The sequence below is a fragment of the Pleurodeles waltl genome, chromosome 1_1, assembly GCF_031143425.1.
Source record: "Pleurodeles waltl isolate 20211129_DDA chromosome 1_1, aPleWal1.hap1.20221129, whole genome shotgun sequence".
In the NCBI taxonomy this organism is placed as follows: domain Eukaryota; kingdom Metazoa; phylum Chordata; class Amphibia; order Caudata; family Salamandridae; genus Pleurodeles; species Pleurodeles waltl.
In genome coordinates this window covers 414,997,270-415,020,254 of record NC_090436.1, presented here as the reverse complement: position 1 = coordinate 415,020,254, position 22,985 = coordinate 414,997,270, and the positions used below count along the sequence as shown (strand labels likewise).

The window sequence follows — 22,985 nt, the reverse complement described above, 5'->3', positions numbered from 1 at the left end:
TTCACTTTCACTTTTTTTTATTAAAAGTAAGACACATGTGAACTTTGTAGATCAGATGTACTTTGCTGAATGATACCAACGACCCATCCAGCAGAGAAGAGAAAACATCTTGCAACCAACGGACCTGCAGCTGCCAACTGAAGGTGAAAAAACGTTTACAAAACATAAAATGAGTCAGCAATGAGAGAGAAACAAGAACCACGTTCTACTTCTTCACATAGTTTTGTCGTCTGAAAAATCAAGCATTTATTAAACAGGGAGAAACGTTATTTTTTTGTAGTAAGCCGAAATCCGGACCTGATGGGACGGTTAAAAGGACATGCAGATGTGGAAGGCCACCCTTCATTATCTATCACTACAACAGTCAACAAAATAGGAAGAACCTTTCTCTCTATGGGCTATATTTGTGATGAGTTGCATGGGACCTCTTTACAAGGGCCCCGCTGTGGAACCGGGTAACGCCCTCCCCATCCACTAATGCAGGAACTGTCAGACCCTTAGGGTACATTAAGAAATCAGGAATCACCACGGAAATCCCTTGCTTATACCTCATTTAATAGCTGGAATTCCATCTGGATACTTCAGCTCCTTTCAGCCATAGCCAAAGTGGCAGGGTAAAACACATCCGTGGAGTTCCATGAGACCTTGTAATTCCGATGGGGCATGCAACTGGAGTTTTACCAGCCCCGAATTACAACAACATGTGTACTTGAGGCCACGGTGTTTTGACTCCTCCAAGGGTCAAGCAACTAACTTGGCTCCTCCCACATACAGCGACACAATGAAGGGCTTCCAGGATCTACTTGGCTCTTCCCCCATACAGCGCCACAACGAAGGACTTCCAGGATCTTCTCTACATGGATGGAGGCTCGATCTGACATCAGTATCATACAACACGATATATGATAAATATGGCCCTGGAATCGGATTACGGTCCATATTAGCATAGTCGCAGAGGTGGTACTATGCAATTCTGAGAATTTACGCAGCAGACCACATTTTTGTGCCTGGTTTTACAATACTACAGAGTAGAGGAATTCAATGTTATTTAGATTTGTACACAGTATCTAGCTCTATAATCAATATGCCTAACCTGTGTGCCTCTTTATATGGGTAATGGCAATATCACGTCATGAATATGTGCTTGCAACTAAGAATTCTAATTTGTTGCCTGCCATTGACTCTTTAAGACAATTTACATCAGCAACACTGCAGGGAGGTTGCAGATGTTGACTTTGATTAGCTTCTCTACTCACATGGGTTGAGGTGAAATTAAGGATATTTATTTCAGGAGCCTGGTCCAAAGTTAAGGGGCTATTGCTGAATTAACACTTGTGGAGCTGCAAGCAAAGGGCATATGAAAGTGGTGCAAAACAATTTACAAAATTGCCTTCTTTGTCTCCTATCGCCAATGTTTGTAAATTCTAGGGGCACTCAACATGAATACTGTGTTATTTCAGTATAGTTAAGAAAGGCTTGGCAGAACTCAGAATGCAGATTTGGAACAGTTAAGTAAACCAGCAGCTGTATCCCTATGAAAAGTATTGTCCTCTTGTATATTTCTGATACATTTTTCGGATGAATTATAGGCTTCGTGGTGCGTTTAATTTATTCTACCATGTTTTAACCTCGCAACAAACAACAGAGGCACCCAAACCGCTCTCCACTTCACTTAAGAAGGCTCAAATAATTTGAAAATACTATGGTTTAATGGAACTAATGGTAACGCCATATAGAAACCAGCGATCTTGCTATCGGCTGCACCATACAAAGAGAACCTTGCAAGTTTCAGGGGACGAAGGATACCTGGCTTTGTTTCATTTTGTCTGCGTGCTAATTATCGCACAAGCCCTCAAGGGTCGGGCAAACCGCGCATTCACCAGGCTCCATTAAAACGCAAAGGGTATGAAGGTAAGACATTCCAGTCAGTGCAAGTTGTAACTAATAATCCACAGTAAAAAAATATAATAATAAAAATAATCAGCAAGACTTCATTCATTCGCGTAAATAAGGCTACATTAAAAGCTTCCTGCAGCCTCAATAAATAAATAAATACCTTTGGATAATGCCACTAGCCAGGACTTATGCACAAACCTGCTCCTCTTTGTGCATAAGGAAGAGGAAAGTACAGGGTGAGGCTAGGGAGGTGGTGGCCCGAGAAAGGGAAATCTCCATTGTTTTTCCTTTAACGAGTGCGCCATCTGAGGTCCCGTCAGGTAATACTTCCGTTCCTACAGTGGAGCACGCGCCCGCCCTACTCTGCCACCTTCCGGCTCCTCACCCACTTGGCTGCTAATCAACGATTCATTAGTTTCCTTTCTTTGCGTTGTGCAGCAAAAGACAACAAAGGAGACACACAGAGTAAACAAAATGTGCAAAACATACAATCCATTCACACAAGCCCTTACTTGTGAGGCAATGCTTCAGCATGCAAACAGCGAACAATAAATAGGTACATCTACAAAAGAAAATGCAAATGAACATGAAGAGAAAAGCGCCTGAGTCAGTCACTTCTTAATACAGGCAAAGCCCGGGTGCACGAATCTGAGCTCAGGAAGAGGCGCTTCGCATTAATGTAGCAGTCTTCACATACTGGGTTCCAGGAAAGGGTTCTGGCAGAAGACAGTACTGTTGTGTGAGAGATCTGCGTCAATCCCTGGCCCTACCCGCAATACAGCCCACCCCAGTCGTGTATCAGAGGCTGCAATACGATAGCTGCACGTGCACTGGGAGTAGCGCATTGACTGTCTGTAACCTGCCACCTCCCGTGGCACTTCATGCTGTGCAGCCACCAGTTCCATAAACGAATTCAGGGCTTCAAGGAGCGAGGGGTCTTCACCAGGTGTGATTATTCTGACTTTCTTCAGCACACGATGCATTTCCAGTGCACAGGTGAACGCATATGCGTGTAAACAGTCTGCTTTGCATTGACCACGATTTTGCCGGCTGCGCTGTCACTATTTTACACGACGCAGGCGATTTTGTTTTCGTCGCTGCTTGAGTTCTACATCTTTCCTCCAACAATAAGATCACTAAAAGAAAAACAGACACAATAGCATGTGGTTAGCACTGGTATAGTCATTGAATAATTAAACACATATGCACCAAACGACAAGGGTAGGTTATCTTGCACTGCATGGCACATGACCTCACAATGAAGAGTTAACTCTTATTTCCTGGGTAACACCAATGGCTTTTGCTGAAATATAGAGTTCTCTGCTTCCAAACTGCAGCTGCTTGGATTACTTAAAAATGCATGTATTAGTTAGATACACCACACACCTTTTAAGCACCAGCTGCCATTTTGGCCCAGTATTTACCTTTCTATATGCTTCACGAGATCTATTAAGAATACAAGTTTAGCTAAATGAGCCATGCAGACAGGAGCACCATAGTGAGGAAGACGCAGATGCAACAAGTCATTAAAATAACTCATTGCAGTATCAGGTCCTCACCCTGAGCCAGGCGCTGCTTACTCACAATCTCACTGGCAGAATCTGAAGAGAGAGTAGTGGATCACTCTTCTCTCTCTTGTGATACTGACTTTTCTATCCAATAGCAAAACATTTTGCTTGGTTTCACAGTGCATAGAACAGAGCTCTGAAGTTTTCCTATGGGTGGACGGAGAAGCTCAACCAAATACCCTTAAATTACTAAAATCAAAAGGTCTAGGCTAACTAACGCTAGACCTAGCAGGCATTGGTAAATAAATACATTGGGTTTTGCCTATGTGATTAATGGTAATTTTGTTGTTCTTTTAAGATTTAGCTTGTATGGCTGTCTTGAAGAACAAGCGCCTCTGATGCAGCTTTAGCACTAGAGTGGATCCCTGTTTTGGCCCCGGGGAGGACTGGTGAGTGTTGCGATGAGAGTTGTTGACTTTCCACCAAGCAGGCAGAACTGTGATCAATCACAAGGTCTCCAGAGACCGGCACACAGTGCTGAGCCCACAGCACTCTGGCAGCACTGTTGCTTCAAAGCAAGGATATAGATCTTGTAGTGACAGCAGGAATGATGACACACTTGAAAGAAGTTCTACCAATCTGAATGAAAACAGTACTTGGGTCTCCGGAGATTAATAAGAGCAAACACATGAGGAACAAGCATTGGTAAATGCAGAAAATATGCTACAGCCAATAAAAACAGAGGAAAAGTAAGTTGCAAGCACAGGAGCCAATGAAAAGAAAGGGCAGGATGTAATCCCCTTTTAAGATATATTTAATTCAACAGACTTCACAGGTACAGCACAAGCATTGTGCAGGTGAAACCTAATAACAAGCACAGTGCAAGCACTGTGCAGGCAAAACCTAAAAATGGACAATGGACATTTGACACAATACAAGTTACATTTTAGTGAACTGTGACTTGCCAGATGGTGCGATGTAACTAATTATTTATTTTTAGGGACTGTGACCAGGCTGCATTTTTTAAGCAGTGCCTTGCAACATTGCTCTTTAGTTCCTTGAATTGGCCACTCCATGGGGACCTATAAAGGCCTTTGATTATGAAAGGTTACTCAGGGGTCCCTGCAGTACCTAATGATGCCGGGTTGGGGGGGGGGGGCACCAGTACCTATTTTTGGGCACTTATTTTTCCAATTAGATATCTAGGAGAGCAAAAGAGGGAAAATCACATAAAATCGGAACTAAGGAGGAAGAGAAAGATGGAAAGAGCATCGTAAAGCAAGAAAACAGGAACCTTGAAGAGTGAGGTAAGTGGAAAGAACAAGATAAGTGGGAAGAGAATGTCTGGAAGTAGACTAAAGAGGTCTTAAGCAGATTCAAGACCACCAGCCTTGGTATTCAGTGTGGGACATTTAATTGCACCAGCTGTGGGCATCTGTGAAGAGCTTTGGGCACTGGCACTCATTCTTTTACAAATTAAAAGAGGGTCCCTGGCTTCCAGTAGTGATGCAGAGGGTCCACAGAAATCAAAAGGTTAAGAACCACTGATCTCCAGCATTTAATAGATCACAAATCCAGCTCAATGTTTATTTACGGAGACAAGGTTAGTTAGACATACCCTTACGTCCACAGAACTCACATATAACATGCACTAGACCACTGATAATGCAGTGCTGTATGTTAAATGTGCGATCAGAAACACCACTAGCAAACAGAAAGCATGAACTGTCAATAACATTGCATATATGCTGCGGACAAACATAGTGTTCATGTATATAGACCCAATGTTATTTTGTACATAGCGAGAGCAAGTATAATGCTAATGTGCTGAAATGCTTTGCCCTCTCGCTACACATTTACCAATACAAACCTCTAGTAAATAAAAGTTTTACGCAAGAATGCTCCACTATCCACATGCTACCAAAAAGCAATAAGACAACCGTAGGACAAGAGAAACAGATTAAAAATGCACTACGCTGGTATGCCAATGATAGAAGGCACTATACAGATGTGGATAAGGTAACATGCAGTGCCCACTGGGCCACTGAATATTGCTATATGCTAAATGGCGTGAGGGGAAACATTACTTACATATATAAGCCACGAAACACCAATATTAGCCTATCTATTGTGGAAGCCGGGGCAGCCCACACATACAGGTTAAGAACTACCTATCAGAGTGTATCAATTGTGGGAGAAGTAATGGAGAAGAATTATAACATTCAATGAACGACCACTGACACCAGCCCATTGTGAAAGCAGGAACAGAACTCACATTTACCTTTGGAAGCAATGAACTACAAATCAATCTGTGTCTTGTACTGTCCATCACAGTACAAAAATTAAATGCAAATGAAACAATGAAGCAATTCAAAATACACCAATGACACTGCTTCCTTCAAGTCATCTAATGAAAATGGAAAGGATTTTAACATAGAACCTCGTGGTGCAACAGTAATGTGTCTAACTCCACATCAGAAGGTTGCGAGTTCAAATCGGAACCGATGAACATTTTCTTCATCTATAGAGTTTATGTAATTTATTCTGTTTTATAAAATGTGACCTACATATAGGAGAAAAAAAGCAGGTATAATGATACTACGTCCTTCTAAATATGTTACTTTACTAGTTAGGGTTTATGTTTAGTACCTAGGGATGAGTCAGGTACACGTTGCAGGCAGCTCAGTGAATTAACTTGGATTTTTGTTTCCAGTGGAAGCAAACACTGTTACTTGCCTTTTTTAGTAGTATATGCATTTAACATTAGAATGAGGCTCGTTGGCATATCATATTCTGTTGCTGAAGGATTTGTAAGCCCATCACAGAACAGTACAGAAAGCAGGAAATGCAAGCATAAACAAGAACAAGAGAGAATTGAGAAAAAGCGCTGGCCTCCGCAACAAAAGGGAGCACTAGAGTGGGTGCTTGCTTCGGCCCTGGGGAGACTGGTGAGTGTGCGTCACCTGGGGGGGGGGGGTGAGGCTGGTGAGTGCCATTGCGATCAGGGTTCCAGTCTCTGTGTGAGGCAGAACATCCAGTGTTTCTGTGCAAATCACTTAATCACTCCATGCCTGTGAAGCGCTCCGATACCTTCTTTGTGGTTAGCCCTATGTGTAAAGTAGCAAATCGATTAAGAAAAGAAGTTCCAAAACCAAAGTGGATGAACACAGTACTTGGACCTCAGGACACTGATAAGAGGAAACACACGATGAACATTATAAATGTAGAAAATAGTGCAACAGCCAATAGAAATGGAGGAAAAGTAAGTGGAAAGCACAGGAACCAATGAAAAGCAAGGAAAGCAAGAAGCGGGATGTAAGTCCCTTTTAAGATTTATATTAAATACAATAGATTTCACAAGCGTTGTGCAGGTGAAACCTAAAAACTGGTCTAGAGGAGCTAAGCTTAGCTAACCATGTCAAATTTGAGTTATGGGACAATGGGAGGGACGGTCAAAAATGAGCATTACCATTGGTGGATATTTTAGTGGTAATGTTGATGTACATAATGTCTGTCAAACTACGTCCCTAGGTACTTTAATAAGACGATTTATTGTTAGCTGATAAGATTTTGTTGACCTCCGATACCCATTCAGGACTTGCACGTTTCACGCAATAGAAGCACTTTGCGATGCTACCAGATGTGGGTGTGTTTTACCCTCACAGACCGTAGAAGTCCAGCAATATTTTTATTATATGTGAAGAGTCCAGTGGCGTCAGGCTCTGGCAACGCTGGAAGATTCGGATAGGGTAAACCGTGTTAAAGTCAGCTTGCTGCACGCAGAGCCTCGCGCTGGTTACAGAAAGGTTAAAAGATCACGCGCTCAGCTACTTATAGTGCAGAACATTATCCTAGCCCGCCCTGACTCACCAAAGAAACGTGCTTACATCACCGCACCCAACTAACCCTGGGAAGGATGAGGAATTATCCCTAATGTTTCTACTAGAGACACTCTACTGATTCCAAGGACTGGGGTTTAGATGGGAAAAAAACAAATTTCCCAACACACTAGGCTGGGTGACTCTTAAATTATGTCTTCTATGCAGCATGTTTTCCTTTGCCTGAAACAATACACTCACTCTGTATGTACATGTTCGTTCAACCATCACCTTTTGCTAAGTGCTTACATGCCCTTTTGTAAATAATGTTTTATCACTTCAAATAGTCCAGTAATGCTGGGAACAAAACCAGGGCAATCGCTTCCTGTTCCTAGTTAATTAGCAGTAATTTCCTTTTCATCTCCTCTCAGCTCAGCCACAAATATCACAGCTGGAGACGATAACACCTCCCTCTGTGGGGGAACGCGTAGCACTACAAAGCGTCGGGCTGGCACGCATTAGTTCAGTTATAATCCACATTAATGAGTGTCGTGGAGGCATTGTCTTCCGCAGGAGTATACTGCCAGCGCGAGGAAGCGCGAGGATTTCACGGATAAAGGCCGTTTCCTTTACAGAGAAAGCTTTGTTTTAGGGGACGAATGCCCCAATGCCGGGGTTATGTGTCATCTGTTAGCTTAGTTCTGGATGCATTCCTCGCGATGAGGAAAATGCATCGTTTCTGAAGCAGCAACGTCTGACGGGGCAGGTTTGCCCGGGAGCTACTTATTGCTCTCAACACTAGAAATGGGTTTCTGGAATCTGGACATACCAAACCCTGCAAATGTTAAGCAACCGAAACCTGTAAAACCAAGTGCGTGGCGCAGGCCCAGCCTCCCGCCAGCTGTTAGCCCTCTCAAGGAATGCGGAAGTGCTCCTCGCGCTCGTTAAACGTTCAAAGAGTTCTGGTAAAAATGTAAGCCTTTATTATAAACAAGCTGGATAATTCTAGTCTCAGCAGTTAGGTAGATAGGATGTGGTGTACGTCATTCTTACAGACGAGAGGGCATACGTTGAAAACTTCTTATAAAATGCAGCAATTTCCTTATATTTAGCAAAGGACAAATGGCCGTGCCTCCCAGTGACATCTTACAGCCACACCAGGGCAAAGGTGTAAGTCTCAGGGCCTGAGGTGCCCAATACACCAAACCATGGCTGCGTTTTTTACTGCCAGACCAGGAGAAGAGGGTCCATTGTCCTTGATTGCAATAGGGCTCATACACCCTTGCTACTCTGCCACATATATTTAAAAGGTACGTCGCTTTGAAAATGCTTTTGTGGTTTGTTCCTGAATCCAGTGGCCATCCATCCTCTTGCTAATCTATGGTTTGAAGAATATTGCAAAACAGGTCAAAGGATTATTTTCCAAATGAACCCGTGTAAATGAGGTATAAACCGCTTGAGATTGCACCAGTGCACATTTAACGCCGGCATGATCTGTAGGGCTGCGCAGCACCAGCATTTCTCACCTACCAGTCTGCTCTACAGTATTGTGCATTGAAGCTCTAAAGTAGTGTGCATGGAACAAAGCCACGCTGCCCCTAGTGCCCTTAGAGGGAACAGCAGTTTAGGAGAGAGTACCATCGTCGGCCCAGCAAACGCAACACTTTTCAGCAACTTCCACTTACCTACAGGTCGCTAGTGGGGTGGATTTGCCTCCCCTGTTGTGCCACCACCCCACCAAAGAATGACTTGAGACCCTGACCTGGTCTTTCACTACTGCCAAGGATCCATGCTGAGCACCTTGCACTCCTTCTGGGCCCTGACCAGCTGACACACAACGCAAAAACCTCTCCATGGAACACAAATGGTATAAGATGTGCATTAAAGTAGAGTTGTGACTATTTAATCCAAGGCACTGGCTACTCATATCAGTGAAGGAGAATTTAAATACAGGAGCAGAACAAAGAGAATTAACATGTTTGTTTCTGTACCAATGATCTACGCTTTACAATATCAAAATAAGAATCAACCTCACATTTATTTGAGCAATACTACACCACAAGAGCACGCAGACACTGCCCTAAACTGCGGCTATTTCATTTACCTTCATCTCTTGATGCCATTGAAGTGGAAAACACTTCAGCATCAAAAAATGAGCAAGAGTGCCTGTTCCAATATGAACTTTACTGCAGATTGTTTTGGTCGCTGGTAACCGAGAAGCCACCTTCTGAGGTGTGACAGTCACAGAGAACAGTAACAAATGCAAGGTTACAAGAATGCATAGACCCTGACCCTGGCCAGGGAGAGACCCTTTGCCACTTGTGCCTGCCAGTGTTTGACTTGTTAATATTCGAAGTCTTATTACATATTCAGGGGTGTAACGAAACTTGAGGGGCCCCCACCCACTCAGTCAGAAGCTCTAAGGCCAGCCTCCCCCGCCTATGCCAAGTTCCAGCGAGTGAGTGTGTGCTGCTGAAGGGGTCCACTGGAGCTCACCCACTCCCCCACCCTCACACACACAACAGGGATTGTGGGGGATATTGTAACGACACTGTACATATTACATTTGCACACGTTTCCTTTTTTGGTTGTAGTTAATGCACACACTGTTTCTCTCTTTGCGAGTCATCAATAAAGTATCACCACAAACAGTTTGCAAAGGCCTGTCTTGGGGACAGTCATTGCCACTGCACCAGCTCCTCTCCTGGTGGAACAGTCTGGAGTCATTAGTGGCAATGGTAGGACCAGAAGATCAGAGGTATTCTGACCCTCTGCCATTCTGAACTGTTATAGACCAGTAAGCAAGATGCCTCTCTATGTTGTGAGAAAGACATTCTCATGCAGTTCACTTAGGGCCTGATTTAGTATTTGGCAGATGGCGTGACAGATATCCGGTCCGCTTTAATACAAGTGTATTATATCCTATGGCTCCGTAATAAGGCTGAGGGGATATCCGTAATGTTTGAGGAGTAACCATCCACAAGACTCTAAATCAAGCCCTTTTTATTAATAAGTGTGGAAAGTGATGTTTACTTTGCAAAAACAACCAAGTTATTTCTGCACTGTGCAGTTCATGGACCTTCTTTTAAAGTACTAAAAAATCAGAGTTCCGGCTCACCTGGGTCAGTAAGCCCACACAACTATAGAGTTTACTTTATTGGCCAGACTGAACTATTGACATGGGAATACTTGTTGAAACAAAATTCAAGTGCTAAAAATGAAAATAATGATGGAAGTTTATAAATCATTGTTTGACGCCCATTACCCAGTCTGCAACATCTTCTTGGATGCAAAAGTCAAGCACAGATAAAGCCACGTAGGAAAGCGTACAATGTGCTAATGCATGCAGCGTTAGCACATTAGAGTGAAACACACGAGAGGGAGCTAGAAAGACTGAGCAGAGATAGTTGTTTGTAAAGTAGTTCCCCATGCAGTTCTGTGCAAGCACTGTGTTAAAGCACTCATTAAGCCAATAGCAATAGTGAGAGATGAACACTCCACTGTGCTGAGCCAAGATATGATTGACAAAGTTTCAAGCCAATGGTTCAACAAGACTGACAGAAGAAAGGGTTGAAAGTGACAGACTGAATGTCCACTCCATGTACATTGTTAGCAACAGGTGTGGTTAACAGCTGTGCTGTCAAAACCCAGACCTAAAAAAAATGCCCACCCAGCCAAGGACTACCCACATACAGCTCTACTGAACATAGAGGGCTTGGGAAATGAAATAGCAAGAGGTTTTTAATTCTATACAATCAAGTGGACCGATTCACCCTAAAGAAACCACTGCCTACTTGACTGTATTGGTTCAAATTCATTTTATGTGGTTTCTATAGCATGTCATTGTTGACAGCATTGAATCTCAAAGAGGTCAGTAGGAGCAGTAAATCACTTGTTTTTTGCCCAAATAACGTATTCTGATGCCTTCCGAATAAGTCGCGAAATGTGCCTACAATGATAGGACAAAAGTTCACCACAGAATTCTTGGTGGCTATCTAACCAGAAGAGGAGAACCTAGAAACATCATAAGAAAAAGTGATCTGTCTATAGTTTAAAGAATCCCCAAATGCAAGGAAGTTCTTAAAAGATGACTATGGCCATCATTAATGGCATTATCTGTGTGGTTCTCCTCTCAACTGTCACCCACAAGCCCACCTAAAGCAGGCCCTCTCTTCAGCAGGGTAGGAATAGAGCAGGGTCCAGGAGCAAAATCATCCCATCTATCAGATGCTCCTCCATTTTTATGGTTTGACTTGACAGTGCAGCTGTCGCAGACAATTATGTGAACATAACTAGAGGGGGCTTGGTTCTGCCCACATGTTGGGAGCCAGGAGTAAGTGTTTTGATTGGGCAGACCAATAGACAACATGCCTTGGAAAGAGAATTACCAAGCTTATCAAGTGTCAACCACTTTCTGAGATAAGCATTACAAAGACTGTTATGGCTCCACAATGTTGTAAGATAGGTATTGGCAAGTGTGCGAAGTATCCAACATAATGTAAGAAAAAAAATCCTCAAATGTGCCAGGACTCTGCCAGTGGAGTAAACGTCACCAAGCGTGCCAGATCTTCAGCATGTTATGGGATACGAATCATCAAGTGCACCCAGGCATTTCATCAGATAAGAATCACAAAAAATGACAATGCTCATCACCATTTAGTGAGAAAGGAATTGTCAAATGCGCCGAGACCCATCATGTAGTGGGATAAGAATCGGCAAATGGGCCAGGACTCCTGTTGTGGGATGAGAATCAGCAAGCGCATTAGGGTACCTCCATGAAGTGGACTAAGCATCGCTAAGTGTTCTAAGTCTATGCCATGTTATGAGATGAGGGTTTCACTTGTTTGCTTGATACGAATCCCCAGGTGGGCCAGGTGTTGTGGGACAAGCATCATGGAGCCTGTCAGATGGGCACAATTTTGCTGGATAAAAATCAACGAGTGTGTCAGGGCTCCACCTTCTCGAAAGATCTACCTGTCTTCACTAAACCTGCAGGTGTCTCATCATGTTGAAAGTCAGAATTCATGCTAACGTGCATTGACTTTGTGTACTAAGTGGGAAAAAGCTAATTAGAAACATGGCTTATGAGAAAAGTAAACTCCAAAAATCAACAAGTGCTGCCACCACTGAAACTGAGATCGTTTTTCACATAAGTCTAGGGAATTTCATAGGACTCTAGTGCATTTTTCAATCTCCATTCCTTGGTTTGGCAATCAGGCATTCATTTGTTGTGTGTGTGAATCCTACGTGCTCCACAAGCAACAATGGACATAATGGGTGATTAATGCCCACTTTGTTAGTAATTACAATCAGGTCAGTTTGACCTTATGCTTTTGAATGTGCCGTTTTCCAGAACGTTGGCGTGGATTAACGTTTGTGTGTTGAGTCACAAGCGTCTCTCCTTAGCCGCCTGTGATACACCTGCAAGATTCTCTTTATGCAGCAGCAGTGGTCATTCTGTCCTACAGAATAGCTTTAGTTCTTTGGAATATTTTTAGAATATATTGCCAGCACTTTAAGTTCTTTCACCTCACACCATTCACCTTGTGCTTCTTATATATTCTTTGAACTTCCTGTGGACGGCATAAGAAATACTAATTAATAGTGTCTCGCCACAATTGTTTAAAGTTCCTTCTTAATTATATTTATCTAGTTTAATGTAACGTTTCTTTACATTATCCACTTTAGACTAAACATCTTTTAAATCTTAAGTTTAAAGATGGAAAAGTAATAAAAAGATTAGGTAAAACTAAATAAATATCATTAAGAAGAAACTTTTAAACAACTATGAAGAATCATTGAAGAATAAATTGAGTGCCTCCACAAAATAAATGTTGCGAACATCTCTAAGGGATAGTGTAGGATCAATGGTTAAAAAAGTGGGGCATCTTTCAGCTCACCAAGTGCAGGCGTCAACAATGTCGCTTTCTTTGCATGTAGCTTGGAAGTAGATTTGAAGGCATTTTAATTCAAACTGCATTACATTTACATCACCGATAATACAAGAAGTGTTTTTGATTTTTCTTACCCATTATTATCTTAAACTTTTAGGCGGGAAGATGCTTCCAAGTGCTGACAAACGCCGTGGGAATCAAAGAATATGGCACGGTGGTAATGCTATTCCACACATCTAGTGTGGGATCGTAGCAGTCCAGAGTTTTGCACCTTTGAATTCCAAAATAGCCACCAACAACATACAGTTTGTTTCCCGACGCCACGGCGTGGCAGCTCATTCGCTTAGCTGTGACATCTCCCACTTTTGTCCACTGGTATGTTTCGCTGTTGAATTTGTAGGCTGAGCATGCGGAGAACTCAGTGTCCCCACCCATGATGAAGATCTGAGTGCCTAGCACGGCTGCAGCTGTGTAGCGCCAAGGTTGTGGGCAGGTAGCTGGTACCGTCCATCTGTTTTCACATGGGTCATAACACTGAACCTTTGGCAACTTGTCATGGCTCACACTGGTGCCACCAAATGCAAACAACTTCAGCTTTGCGCTAACCACTGCAGCATTGCTCACCCCTTCTCGCAATGGGGCCACCATTGTCCATTTGTTGGTCACAGGGTCATATTGTTCAACTTGTTTCAGGGAAACGGATGGAGAAGCCGGAAGACACCCTGTTGCTGCGGTGTGTCCCCCAACGACATATAAGCAGTGCTTTAGTTCTGCAGAACCGTGGCCAAACCTTGCAACAAGCATGGGAGCCGCTTTGGACCACTCCTCGTGCAGAGTGTCATACACCCACACATCTTTGGAGACACCATTTTCGGAACCCCGACCACCAGTGATATAGACTTTGCAGCCCACAGCACAAGCACTGAACTCTTTACGTGGACTCGGAATGTCAGCCTTTGGAATTATCTCTTTTGCCTTTTGATCAACCAGATAGAGTTTGTCACACATAAATGTCTGACCCCCAAGGAGGAAGAGGGCATGTCCAGTCTTCCGAGGCCTTGCACACAGACTTGTAACCACACCGTCATTTTGCAGGATTTTCAGTTTGCACCGGATCGCTTCTTCCACCAGCTCCTTACTTTTCTTCTGCTTGATGATGAGTTCGTCCATGGCAACATTCTCCATGAGATAAATTGCAGGCAAGAGGGCAAGTCTCACAGTCTGCAGCAGCTCCGACAGGTAGCAAAGTCGTTTGTTCAGGTCATAGTTAATCCAGTTGAGGGCCGACTCGTACACCATGCGTTCATCCTCTGTTTCCAGCTCCTCGTTGGACAGAAGCTGCACCACAAGGTCTTTTGGCAAGTGGAGAAAATCCTCAGTCTTACAGATGCTCTGAAAGTTGCTAAGGCACATGGCCCAGGAGAGCTCATACAGCTTGGTGCACTGGTGAGCGTCGGATAGCAGAAGCATCCCCAGACAGTTGGTGGGGTGAAGGTTCTTCTCTAGAAACTCGGCGCATGCATCTCTAATGTCCTGGAACTCCAGCATGTCTCCCGCCTCCAGGAGGGACTCTGCGTTCTCCTCATTAATGATCACCCGGGATGAGTAGGCGTAGTCAAGGAGAAGCTCAAGTACCTCTGGATGGATGGAATTGTGGAAGTTGACCTCACTTGCCTGGCTCTCTTTAAGCCCGCCACTGAACATGGCCTCGAAGTAGCGGCTGCAGGCGGCCAGCACCGCACGATGACAGGGGAAGGCCCTGTTTCCAGCATGGAGGAGGACATCTGTAAACAGGCACTGCTGGCGCAAGAGGTTCAGATGGGTGAGGACACTGTCCGCGTACGAGGATTTGTGGAACAGGTAAATGTTCATTGAACCAGTGCTGGCTCTTGACTTGCGATTCTCATGCATGTTGACAGACATTTTCTTCCACCCCTGTAAATAGAGAAATATGAAAGCAGAATTAGGATTTCTCAATTGACATGCCAAAGTAAACAAGCAACATTTTACTACAGAACCACAATGGGTTACTTCATGTTCGCGGGGAGGGAAAAGTATCCGAGTGGCTTTCACGCCTGTTGCAGGCTTGTGTTCACCTACATGCAGCACATCCCGCCGGGTGTTTGAGAACAAGTTGATGTGGAAAAACCTGTTCTCCAGCTTTAGACTTCAAGCACTTGTAAACTTAAGTCAGCAGAAGAGGCAGACTTTCTCACCCCTCCCCGTGCTCGGCCAGCTGATCAACTTGATACAGTGAAGCACATGTCGCAACTGTACTCTGGAGAGCCCTGCTCCCGAGCACCTGCCAATGAACTGCGCCCTGATGAACGATTACATGGAGAAGCCGAAGGGAGCGAGCAGCGTGAGCAGAAGCGTTGTGTATGGCCCACACTGGGTCTAGGGGAGCCCTCCCCTGCGAGCATCAAGTCCTACACGGACATTAAAATAGGCATGCCCTTCCTCCATCCACACACTGCCCTTTATCTGGCACTCTGGGGGAGTCTTGCATCTGCACACACTGTCACAGAGACTTTGCAACTTTTACACAAAACGCCCAGTGCGAAGACATTTGGGCTACCTCACGTTAGATGTGCACAATGGCAAACAACGAGCAATTCTCCCATACTGTTTTGTGATTTCATGGCAGGGAATACAACTAGAGGCAGAAATGGGAACAGTGGTTTTGCCCCGTGTTTGCTTCTTACGCAAGGAAATAGGAAAACATGCCTGGCCTCAATTTTAATTCCATACTTCGCTTTTTAAAGGTCCACTTTTTCCAATGTCAGCACAGCAGGTTGGGCAGGTGGAAATAACCCAGGTGATAATGAGGGAACCGGTTCGCCTAATCCCAATCGGGGCATATTGTGCAATGTTCACGGGAATGGTGACTCGTACTACATAACCATACACCACTAGGTTTGTGCTCCTAGCACAATGCTTGTGCCTCTGCGTTAAGTGTCCCTACCGACGGGACGGGGCAGGGAAGGAATGCGAACCCCATCTTACATTTAATTGTGTGGCCAATGAAAAGGATTCAAAGAGTCCCTCGTCGCCCCTGTGTGGAAACTGGAGTAAAGACAACCTTTGATGATGAATTTGGGGGTGGGGGGCAGTAAATGTGTAGCCACTGGCGGAGGTGGGCAATGTCAAGGAAAGGAAGGCTGCCGAGGTGTGTAGGGGGTGTGAGAGGGGAGGAGGCGCTGATGTGCAAAGAGTGGGAGGCAGCAGTGATGGGCGCACAATAGAAAAGTTCGGAGTTGTGTGCAAAAAATGTAATGTTGAGATGTGAAGAGTGTGACAACTCTGAGGTATGCAGTGTGAGGGCTCGCAGATGCGCAGTGTGAGCTTTCTGAAATGTGGAGAGCTTGAGGGTACTGAGACGGAGAGTGAGCGATGCAGAGTGTAATACTGAGATGCACATGTGATCTCTGAGATGTGCAGTATGTGACCTCCGAGGTGTGAAGTGTGAGAACTCAGATGCACAGAGTGTAATGGCTCTGACAGGTGCAGAGGATGAGTGCCGGGGTTATGAGATGAGAGCAGAAGGGGCTGGTGTTGTGCAGACAAGGGAACTTTCAAGGTTTACAGACAATGGGAATGTTAAAGGAGCTGTGAGGGTTCCAAGGTGTGCACTGTGGGGTTATTGAGAGTTGTAGATAATGTGAGGGTCCTCAGATGTACAGTGTGAGCATTCTGAGATGTGGAGAAACGTACGGTTCTGATATGTAGTGTGAGATGTGCAAAGTGTAGGGTTATGTGCAGAGTGAGTGGGTTCTGAAATGTGCAGAGAATGAAAGGCAGGGGTGATGACAGAGAATCAGAGAGGTTGGTGTGTGCGGAGTGGGAGTTTCAAGCGGTACAGGCAATGGAAGGGTCAGCGGCCTTGTGATAATTCTAGGATGTGAGGTGTGAGCGTCTTGGAAGTTGTAGACAACGTGAGGCCTCTCAGAGGTACAGTCTGATGGTACTGAGGCGTGGAAGTTTGTGCGTTTTGGGAGACAGAGTGTGAGCTATGCAAAGCACAAGCATATGTGCGAAGTGAGAGGTTCCGTAGTTGTGAAGTGTGTGGGGGCTATGTGTTGCATAATGTGAGCTGTGCATAGTGTACGCCTAAATGCCATGTATGAGGATTCTGAAATACGCAGACGCTGTGAGGACCTCACGTGTGCAGAGTGTGAGATTCTGAGATTTGCAGTATGACGACTCCCAGGTGTGCAGTGGGAGGACTCTCGGGTGTGCAGAGTGTGAGGGCTCCTCGGCGGAATTACTAACGCAAGAAGGAAGTCGTGTGACAGGCCGGGACAGAGGCCACCACTGCGGACAAGAGTGGCCAGACACCGCTCGTCAGAGCGGCACAGGCACAGCTGCATCACTGCACAGCACAACGCAGCGGTTGTGTATACACTTCCTGCGCTGAGACATCTGGAGTGTGGGAACCGGAGCTCCGAGTTACGGACAGGCCTGTTGCCTGATGTTTAGTCTCTGCCCTCATGCCAGCCCCCCGGGTCCACACATCAGTCAGCCCCTGGTGCAGCGCGCAGAGACCCGCCCGCCCGCCCGCTGCCCTCCCCCGCTCCCCGGCGCGTCTCCACGGTTACCGCGGGAGCGTCCACGCTTCCCTTCCTAGGGAGGTTTCCATCTGAAAAGGCTCCCGTGGCGACACCTCAGCTCTCTTTCTCACAACAACCCCCGCGACAGAGCAGGCCAAAAGCTGCAGCTTTCACAGCAAACAAACGACGCACTCTCGCGTACTGCCGGTTATGCTGTTACACTCTCGCCCCCAAAATACAGTGACTTCAAGTTTCATTCATTGGAGGCACTGGGGGGAGCGGGGAAGAGTCCCAGCACAGCCGGGCGCTCCAGACGCAGCAATGTTATTGCAGCCCGGAATGCACCGGAGACCAATCTGTAAAAGCAACGCCGAGTCCCCGTGTAACCCCCGTGGGCGCCTGATCAGGCCTCATACCTACGAATACTCTAACCCTGGGCGCCATTTACGCGCACCCCATATTTGTGTGTACCCCTCGCCCACACGCACACACGCTCCTGCAGCTACGGTCGCGCCCTAGCAGTGCCCCTCCACACTTAGCAGAAGCACCTCAGGCACGAGGTGTTGTACACAGAACAATAGGGCGCGGGGCCGGCGCAGACCAGATTACACAAACCAGAGCGCAGGAGGGGGGGGGGGGGGGGGCACAGTAATTGGGACAAGCATCGTGTCTTTTTACATTGCACACATCATTTAAGGCGACGGTATTTGTCAGAAGCACTCGATGCGCTGCCCAGGGCTAAGGCAGGGGGGCAGAAACCGGCGTCCGGTGTCTAAGCCAGGTAAGGGTAGGCCGCGTCTCTCCTCCCACCCTGTCAATGAACTCACCAAGGTCCGCTCTCTAGGCACTATCCCTTCCTAGAAAGCCGCTCTTGGTCAGTACGTGTTTCATGTCACAATGCCTTCTACAACAGGTGTGATTATCCTGACAATGGAGTCTCTGGGACTTCACAAACATACGCGCTGTATCACCTTAGCATGCAAGCCATGGTTGGCTCAGTCGAAGGTACGAGACCACTATTAAGGACGCGACATTAAACATACCGTGTTCCATGGCGCTATTTCTATACACTGTATAGTTGAGAAGACAGCACCCCACAGCTAGTGACGTTTAAGAGAGTGACCACCACTGGAGCATTCACTGAGCTGGACGGACGACCTGCAACCCACACAAATAACGCAAAGTGGACAGCTCTGGTGTGCATAAATGGATTATGTAGGCAACTCTAAGCGGACCTATATATGCAACCTGTAAAGGGACCACCATAGGCACACTGCAAGTACAGTGCGGAGAGCTTTCCATTAACTTTAGTTCAATAGCTGAAACCACAAGCAGCATCCGTCTGGCACATCCCTGCCATTCCATGCAAGCAAGATATTCCCAACCTGGAGAATCTAACAGCATGCAGAACATACCCAACCTGGAGAATCTAAAAGCCTGCAAAAACGCACCAACAACATGCAACATGTGGAGACACAGTGTGCAAACACAAAAGAACGCTTTTTCAGTGAAGACCAGTTTTCTTCCCAGCCTAAGCAGAGAGGACACCGTGCACACCTTCAGCTATGGCCAGTTCTATGACCAGGTCTATACCCAACCTGAGCAGAGGGAACACAGTACACACCTACAGCTGGGGACACAGTACACATCTTCAGCTGTGGCCAGATCTATACCCAACCTAAGCAGAGGGGACACAGTACACACCTCCAGCAGTGGCTAGCTCTATGGCCAGCCTCAGAAGAGTGGACACAGTACACACCTTCAGCAGTGGCCAGCTCTATGGCCAGCCTAAGCAGAGGGGACAAAGTGCACACCTACTGCTGGGGACACAGAACAATCTTCAGCTGTGGCCAGATCTATGCCCAACCTAAGCAGAGGGGGCACAGTACACACCTCCGGCTGTAGCCAGGTCTATACCCAGCCTAAGCAGAGGGGACACAGTACACACCTACAGCTGGGGACACAGTACACATCTTCAGCTGTGGCCAGATCTATGCCCAACCTAAGCAGAGGGGGCACAGTACACACCTCCAGCAGTAGCCAACTCTATGGCCAGCCTAAGCAGAGGGGACACAGTACACACCTTCAGCTGTGGCCGGTTCTATATCCAGCCTAAGCAGGGGGGACACAGTACACACCTCCAGCTGTGGCCAGGTCTATAACCAACATAAGCGGAGGAGACACAGTGCACACCTCTGGTTGAAGCCAGTTATATAACCAGCCTAACTAGAGGAACCACAGTACACACCTCGAGCTGTGGCCAGTTGCATAACCAGCCTAACTGGGGGGGACACAGTACAAACCGCCAGCAGTGGCCAGCTCTATGACCAGCCTAAGCAAAGGAGACACAATACACACCCACAGCTGGGGACACAGTAAACACCTTCAGCTGGGGACACAGTACACACCTTCAGCTGGGGACATAGTACACACCTTCAGCTATAGCTGGTTCTATAACCAGCCTAATCAGAGAAGACACACTACGCACTTCCACTGTGGCCAGGTCCATAACCAACATAAGCTGAGGGGACACAGTACCCCCTCCCCCCCATCTGAGGCCAGCTCTGTGTACCGAGCCTAAGCAGAGGAGACACAGTACACACCTCCAGCTAGGTCATAGTACACACTTACAGCAAGTTCTACACCCAACCTAAGCAGAGGGGACACAGTACACGCCGACAGCTGGGGACACAGTACACACCTCCAACTAGGTCACACAGTACACACCTCCAACTATGCCTTTTCCCACCCTGCTCTTGGGCAGGGATAAGTAGCAACCACCACGCTGACACCTGTGAAACACACACTACATCTGCTCTAGTGTTAGTTTGTTGGGCCCTCCTTCATGGGACCTGCTATGGCCCATAGAATAAATGGGCAAAGCCCAAGAAAACCTGAAGCCAGCTGCTGGGCAGCGCCAAGGATGAACCCAGAGCTCTGGGGCTTGCAGTGCACAACGTTATCTGAGCACGTGGGGGCACCGGAACGAGGTTCACCAGGTCACGGGGTGCACGAAAAACACCACCAGTCTGGTCACTATTCAGATGCAAACCGGTAGGACTGGAACAGGGCAAGCCACGGTCCTGCCACGGTCAACCATTCTAGGTATGCACCAAATGGGACAGGGCAGGGCCGCAGCCAGGCATCCTATTATTAATCGTGCATTCTTAATGTTAATACTGAGTAGTTGCACAAATACCGCTCCCGGGGATGAGTGGGCGTATCACCATGCAAGGATATGGTGCTGCTGCAGGAAGAATTCGGAGCGAGGAGACTGCCTGGTACACGCGCAGCCACCCAGAGCGGATTCTGCCAGGCCTTGGACATATATTAAAAAATGCATCTTCTCAGAAATCTGCAAAAGGGCACACGCCTCTGCTGAGAAGGCATTTCAGGTTTGTTTAAACAAATTCGGACGTTTAGAACCTTCTTTGTAAAATAAAAATTATTGGCGCGTGGTACTTCTTCTGCAGCGTCCGAAACACACTAGTAAGGTTGTGCATTGCACTGTGGCAGTGAATGCCAATGAGGTAGTGCCTGGCAGGAGAGCGGCGGGAGCCCTTGCATCTTGTGTTATGTTCTTGAAGAGCGCGAGGAGAGGACTCCTTCTGCTGGGTAATGCGGGGACAGCTCGCTGATTCTGCCGTCCCTGGAGTACAGAGGGCGAAACGTGGCTCCTCAAAACAAAAACCCGCAGAGCGTGGACCAGTGGCAGGTAGGGCCCTCGGAGTGTGCGGGAGCAGCTGCCGCGAGCCTGCGGGGAGGAAGGGGGAGCCTGGGTGCAACAAGTGTCCCAGAGCAGCTCCCTGTGCCCGGGGAAGCGCCGACACTACCGAAGAACCGCACTGCCTGCGCCCACACGACCACTGGACCCGTGCAGCGCACACCACCTACAGCCATACAACACCACCGCCCCAGCGCACACCACCTACAACCACGCAACACCACCGCCGACCGCACACCACCACGTACAACCACGCAACACCACACGCCAGGCTGCACAGCACCACCTACAAACCCACTGCACCGCACACAGACCTCCGCTTCCAGCGGGCTCGGGCACCTACCTGGCGGCTGCGGGCTGCCGGGCTCTCAGTGCGGTGTGCGGGGGCTCATGGTGCCCGGAGAGTGTGGCTGGGCACCGGCTCATGGGAGCAGCCGGCTGCCTGGGAGAGGGTCCTGGGTCCCGCTCGGCGGCACAAGTTGCTCTAGCACTGCGGCGCTGTCTGCTCCGGCGGGCCGTGTTCTTCTCCCGGGGGCTGGCGGAGCGAGCTGCGGGCACAGAAGCCGTCTCCGGGCGGCTGTGGGCTCGTCCTGCTGCCGCTGCCTCCTGCTCCTGGACTGAGGCTGCCGGCCCGCCGCAAGCAGCGCTTTTATCATGTAGGAGGGGGAGGCGGCGGTGCTAGGCGGCCCGGGAGAGTGACACACTCCTTGAGGTGGGGGAGGGAGGGAGGCTGCCAGACTCTGCTTCCAGACACCAATACACTCCCGGGTGCACGGGGGCGGGCAGAGACGGAGGTGTGTGGCTCTCTCGTGGACCCAGGGTGTGGGCTGCTGCGACCCCACAGCGTGGTGTGGTGTCCGGCGGCGAACTGCCCTGCACTCCCAGGGACACCAGGGCGCACCCTGGCACGACCTGTCCCTGCCGCCTCTCCGCAGGCTGCTGTACATTCAACCAGTAACAAACTGTCGCATCGGCACTACTGGTATACATTCAAATACTAACAAAGGGTCACCTATGCGTGGCGGGTATACATTCAGATACTACTAAATGGTAACTTCTGCATGGCTAGTTTACATTCAAATAGTAACAACCATGGCTGGTGGACGTTCATATAGTAACAACCGCTCACCTATGCATAGATGGTATACATTCAAATGCTAACAAATGTTTATAGCTACATTGCTGGTATACATTTAAATACTAACGAACGGTTACCTATGCGGGGTTAGTAGACTACACATTCAAATATTAACTAAGGGTGACCTCTCCAGGGCTGCTATACATTCAAATAGTGACAAACGTTTACCTGTGCAGGGCTGGTATACATTCAAATACTAACAAACGGTCACCTGTGCAGGGCTGGTATACATTCAAATACTAACAAACGGTCACCTGTGCAGGGCTGGTATACAGTCAAATACTAAACAAGCATTTGTAAGGCAATGGCAATGGGTCTCCCATTTGTTAGAGTTAGATTTATTAGCATTGTAAACTCCCAACCAGATATTTTTTGCCACATAAATTGAAAATGAAAAGTAATACAGTTTCACATAAGCGAGCTAATTCAAAGCGCCACGGCATCAGCGTGAAACAGC

At 47.1% G+C, this 22,985-nt stretch overlaps 1 protein-coding gene across 2 annotated transcripts; it reads right to left on the bottom strand.

Moving 5' to 3' along the window:
• ENC1 (ectodermal-neural cortex 1) lies at positions 1-22,117 on the bottom strand. Of its 2 annotated transcripts, none has more exons than XM_069223928.1 (3): positions 21,734-22,117; positions 13,251-15,051; positions 1-3,032 (listed from the first exon to the last, which is right to left on the bottom strand). In XM_069223928.1, exon 2 carries the CDS (start codon positions 15,037-15,039, stop codon positions 13,270-13,272), a length of 1,770 nt encoding a protein of 589 aa, XP_069080029.1. In that variant the 5' UTR covers positions 15,040-15,051; positions 21,734-22,117; the 3' UTR covers positions 1-3,032; positions 13,251-13,269. The 2 variants fall into 2 exon arrangements, with proteins under 2 accessions (XP_069080029.1, XP_069080023.1); XM_069223922.1 differs by lacking the exon at positions 21,734-22,117 and adding an exon at positions 18,083-18,123.
• Between the last annotated feature and the right edge of the window lie 868 nt (positions 22,118-22,985).

Bases quoted from the DNA above. Each gene is read 5' to 3' on its own strand.
- ENC1 (XM_069223928.1), bottom strand. From the start codon at position 15,039: ATGTCTGTCAACATGCATGAGAATCGCAAGTCAAGAGCCAGCACTGGT.